The sequence below is a fragment of the Oncorhynchus mykiss genome, chromosome 12 (genome assembly GCF_013265735.2).
Source record: "Oncorhynchus mykiss isolate Arlee chromosome 12, USDA_OmykA_1.1, whole genome shotgun sequence".
NCBI classification, from domain to species: domain Eukaryota; kingdom Metazoa; phylum Chordata; class Actinopteri; order Salmoniformes; family Salmonidae; genus Oncorhynchus; species Oncorhynchus mykiss.
This window is the reverse complement of record NC_048576.1, coordinates 87,342,062-87,347,370: the sequence shown is the minus strand read 5'-3', so window position 1 is coordinate 87,347,370 and position 5,309 is coordinate 87,342,062. Positions and strand designations below refer to the sequence as shown.

Genomic DNA, 5,309 nt, shown 5'->3' with positions numbered 1-5,309 from the left:
CTGTGATCTGTCTATGTCCCGCCTACTATGACCCGCCTAAATTGCCTTTGGCAGGGATCCTCTATTGCATCAATTTTAACCCTACATTATAATGGTGTTTTCACATATAGTCAGTCCTCTTTAAAATAACTGATTTCAGTCCTCTTTAAAGTGAACTCTGGGGTAAAAAAAAGCTAAATATCTCAGTTTTCTTTGTTTTCACACTGCGCTTTCCTTTGTATGAGAAACTCTTTTGTCAGTTCACTTCACCTATTTTGTGGCCGAATCCGTTCTGCATTCACATTTCTATGTTTAGAAGGGAACCAATATCTTTTTCCAACATTCACTTAATGCACTGTGGGTTTTTCAAAGTGCAGGCGGAGCCATTCAATCAGAAGGTGTTATCAGACAGCTAGATATATACCTTATACCTACTTACATTTTGGAAGCTAATAGATTGCATTTAGTGAAAAGATGAGAGATAGTAATTGTAATCAGAATTGAATTTTAACATGAAAATAGTATTGGTAACATAATAAATAGTAGAAGAACAACAACAGACTAAATGATGCTGTAATTTATGTAGGCCACTGCCACTTCCAGATTGGATCCGTTTTGTTCAGTTCCCTTATGGGCTCTTTTGAGGGGTCAATTGTGTGTTATTCCTGTGGGATTGTTCTCCATTTGAATAAGTCATTTTATTCAAAACGCAATATTTTTGTGCAGTAGATTTAAAAGTTCCTTTACACATGTCATAGGCCAACTCCATTATGTCCTATGGCTCTATGTTTTCCTATGTCATGATTCTGGCATTGGCCGTATCTGTGGCTGGTGGGAAAACATACCAAGAGTCAGAATGTTAAGCAAATCAAATCTTTATTAAAACCTTTATAACAGGTTCATAATCCAAAATTAAACAGATTTGACAGATTTAAAAATAAAAATAAGGGCCATGTGAATGACGACAGTGAGACAAAAAGTAGGAAGGATCCAAAAACAGCAATGGAGAAAGTGGTCTGGAAACCACATTTCATCACAGGTAGCCAAATTCCACACGTATAGAGACAGAAAGATATCGGTATTCAGTCCCAGTCGGTAATGACATAATAATAAGGAATTCCCCTAGACCACGCCCATAAATTGGGGAAAACCCGCTGAAATTCCGACCAATGGTTCGCAATGGTCCCACGTTGGGAAATAGAGCCTGGGAGAAGAGCCCTGTGGCTTCAGGCTATTCGGTGTGGGAAATGTGGGGACGCGGTGTCCAAGTAGGCTATACGTAGGTATGTGTGTGGAAAACATTTCATCACAGTTAACACATTTAACTTGTTTAGCTCATACTGTCCGTTGGATAGTAGCTGGATAGTCAGTAGCTGGATAGTCAGATTGTTTGTGTTGTTGGTCTTGGCTAGCTTAATGTTCCGGTCAGTAACTCAAGTTGCTGCTAGCATTGTCATGGAAAAGGGCATAATAAGGGAAGCCCTACAATATTACGTTTTTCTAAGTAGTGAGAACGCTATGGAGAAGCAATATTGAAAAGTCATCTTTAGATATGTTGTACTTTTCGTAAATGGAGTTTTGTAATTGACTAAAACAAGCAGACAATAAGAAAATTGCATTTGAAAAAGATAACGTTTTTGCTGTGAGCCAATGTGGAAACCTAGGTAAACACAAGTTGTTTTACAGGCAGGTAGGGTCATGACGTTCAATCTAATACCGACTAGGTTTATATGGAGAATAAGGTTATATTCTCCCTGCACAGTTAACATGATACTTTAACTCGGAAACACTCTGGAGAGCAGTTAGAAAAACCGAGAGAGAGAGATATGAGAAAATACCAGGTATGTGTAGGGCTATGTGTGTGCATGGGAGGATAGAGAATGGGGTGGATTCTCAGCAAAGGGAGCTGATGTCTCCCTTGCTGCAGCCCCACTTGCAGCAGGCGTTGGACAGGCCCACCACCACATCACGGCCCTTTCGGTCTGACATACGGAGAGCCTCCAGTATCTCCTCTGAGATGAGGGAGCGGGCTGGCCTGCTGATGAACACCCCACCCTCCTGGACATGCTGGAAGGGACCCTCTGGGACCTGGGAGTCTGAGTTCCAGCCTTCAGACGAGTCCTCGTCATGGGAGCTGAAAGGGTCCTGAGGGAAGTCTCCTGAAATGCAGTTTATGGTAGGAGTGTTGAAATGTGATATTGACTCTCAGTGCTGCTCAATTTATACATTCAAAAGTCAAAGATTACTGTGTTTCTATTTCAAATAAAATGTTATTTGTAAAGTGCCAAATACAAGTACAAAATAGATAAGTAAAAAAAATGTAATAAAAGTAACAAGTAATTAAAGAGCAGCAGTAAAATAACCCTAGCGAGGCTATATACAGGGGGTACCGGTACAGAGTCAATGTGAGTAGCAGTAGCGTAAAAAGGGGGGGCAATGCAAAAAGTCCGGGTAGCCCTTTGATTAGCTGTTCAGGAGGCTTATGGCTTGGAGGTAGAAGCTGCTTAGAAGCCTTTTGGACCTAGACTTGGTGCTCCGGTACCGACTGACACTCGGTAGCAGAAAGAACAGTCTATGACTAGGGTGGCTGGAGTCTTTGAGACATTTTTGAGCCTTTCTCTGACACCGCCTGGTATAGAGGTCTCGGATGGCAGGAAGTTTGACCCCAGTGATGTACTGTGTCGTACACACTACCCTCTGCAGTGCCTTGTGGTCGGAGGCCGAGCAGTTGCCATACCAGGCAGTGATGCAACCAGTAGGATGCTCTCGATGGGGCAGCTGTAGCACTTTTTGAGGATCTGAGGACCCATGTCAAATACTTTCAGTCTCCTGAGAGGGAATAGGCTTTGTCGTGCCCTCTTCACTACTGTCTTGATGTGTTTGGACCAATGCACAATACATTTAAATGAAAAAAATGTAATCGACTGGGTGGACGTAATCGACTGGGCGGATTTAATACATTCCAATGGACAAAGCCAGTGGTGCAAAAAAAGCCTTTCCCTTTACTCAACAAACCATAAATCACTGATATATTGAATCAGCTGCATTACTGCTTGGCTAGAATCAAAATGTGCACAATTTAGAAACACAATGACCCAATAAAAGGATTGTCTAGCCGGCATGCCTCACCTGCACTCCCAAGTGACCGTCTCCAGCGAGATCCTCCACAGGTGAAGATGACCGCCCGGATGAACTCCCGGCCACATAGCTTCACTCCATACGTGGGGCGCTCCATCCCCTGCACCCCAGCCACTAACAAACACACAGCTAATACCAGTGGTTTCCACATCATGTCCCAGGAGGTAAATGAATGAGTGAGCAAAAAAGGAGGAGAGAGAATAGATTCTTCAATGGTAGACTGGGCTGTTTGGAGCAGGTGTTTTTCTCTGTCTCTCTGTGGTCGCGAGTGTTGTGTGACTTCCCCAATGACCTGGTATTGGTTTATAAAGGGGTCCTCAGCCATACGAGGTAGACATGGAACTTGCACATGCACACCCTCCCAACCAGGACAGTCATAGATAGGAGAGAGAGATAGACCCAGAGACCTTTATGGAGACAAAGCACTGACCAAAGGTGGCATAATTAGCCAATACTGCTCAAACGCGACGATGATGTCAGAGTAGTTTGTAATCTGATTACAGGAAAAAGTCATTTTCTGGATGTCAAACCCACGTTTCATTTGAATCCTCACCTACACCTTTTTTTGTGGTCATCATCATTAATGTGCAGAGCCACGGTGTAGTGGTAACACTCCCTAACACATGTTACACACAAATCCCATCCGGAGACCAGGGTTCAATACCTGTGTCCACCCTTCCCACTGTTTCTCCCTCTGGTCTATTTCCTCACTATCTGAATAAAGTGTCAAAACACCTTAAAAATACATATTTAAACTTGATCAAATCTTCTACAGAGGTACAGTAGGAATGTTGGGTATGATGACACAGTTCAGAAGTGTGATGCCACTGTGTCAAAATGTCAGTATCAAGAACATGTTTTCTCAAACACAAATACCCAGTTTAGTACATACAGTATACTACAAATGTACATATGTGCTACATTTCAGTAGTGGAAGATCCAGCCTACCGACGGAGGAGGAGCTGTGACTGTGGACGACGACGAGGTGCCCGTTGAGGTGTTCCATGGCCTGTCTGTCAGATATCTCTACATCTATGCTCCCTCCTCTCAAGATACTACCTTTCTGAACTGCCTATCATCTAAAGTTGACCATCGCCAACATACTGACAGATCCCTACCTTTGTTTTGTTAAATAGTTTCTGGTTACATTTTGTTTTCAAAGTGACTTTGAGATTCAGCTTGTAATGAAAAGCACAAAATAAAATACATATTTTTATTATTATATAGAACTTACTTTCAAGTAGAACTTAAACTCTTCTCCTATACCACTTCACACCTTTTCAGCGCTGATTCTGTAACCACAGCTGCTCTGATTATTCTCCCATGACTTGCTTCTCCCCTCATATTTCTCCATCTCTCTCTCTCTGAAAAAGAGGGATGAAGTCACAGGTGGGGGGTTCACACAGCAAGGAGTAGGGCAATGAGGCAAAGCGGGTGACATTTTCAAAGGCAGATAACATGGAAGTCATCATCTGAGTCAAACAAAGGCTGGGACCCTATCTGTGTCAACGCATAGGTAAAGGTCTCCCGTTTCAGAATTGACAATGGATTTGTGAATTTGTAATTAATAGGTTGATAACAATGCGAACAACATGGTATTTCAGGGGGACGTTGGAGACTCATTTGCACATTGTCTAGTGGTGAGTGACCAGGTGAGCAGGTTAAGAGAGCGACATTGATGGCGACTGAATGTGTTGCTTTTTGAATAATTTGTTTGTTGCCAGTATGTAGACTGTCTGTATACGTGTGTGTATCGCGGTTTTGTCTCACCAGGGGTGATGGTCAGATTCGTGTTACAACGAGGAATGAGCGTTACACCGAGGCCTGTGCTCTGGAGCAGGATCGATTTGGAGGTGGAGGGTCCGTCATGGTCTGGGGCGGTGTGTCACAGCATCATCGACTGAGCTTGTTGTCATTGCAGGCAATCTCAACGCTGTGCGTTACGGGGAAGACATCCTCCTCCCTCATGTGGTACTCTTCCTGCAGGCTCATCCTGACATGACCCTCCAGCATGACAATGCCACCAGCCATACTGATCGTTCTGTGCGTGATTTCCTGCAAGACAGGAATGTCAGTGTTCTGCCATGGCCAGCGAAGAGCTCGGATCTCAATCCCATTGAGCACGTCTGGGACCTGTTGGATCGGAGGGCTAGGGCCATTCCCCCCAGAAATGTCCGGGAACTTGCAGGTGT

At 43.6% G+C, this 5,309-nt stretch overlaps 1 protein-coding gene across 1 annotated transcript; it reads right to left on the bottom strand.

Moving 5' to 3' along the window:
* Window positions 1-830: 830 nt before the first annotated feature.
* LOC118936253 (relaxin-3-like) lies at window positions 831-3,382 on the bottom strand. Its single transcript, XM_036939019.1, has 2 exons — window positions 3,109-3,382; window positions 831-2,138 (listed from the first exon to the last, which is right to left on the bottom strand). Exons 1-2 carry the CDS (start codon window positions 3,269-3,271, stop codon window positions 1,873-1,875), a joined length of 429 nt encoding a protein of 142 aa, XP_036794914.1. The 5' UTR covers window positions 3,272-3,382; the 3' UTR covers window positions 831-1,872.
* Window positions 3,383-5,309: the final 1,927 nt, after the last annotated feature.

Bases quoted from the DNA above. Each gene is read 5' to 3' on its own strand.
- LOC118936253 (XM_036939019.1), bottom strand. From the start codon at position 3,271: ATGATGTGGAAACCACTGGTATTAGCTGTGTGTTTGTTAGTGGCTGGG. The intron at 2,139-3,108 runs GTGAGGCATGCC...ACTGCATTTCAG, and splicing joins ACGGTCACTTGGGAGTGCAG to GAGACTTCCCTCAGGACCCT.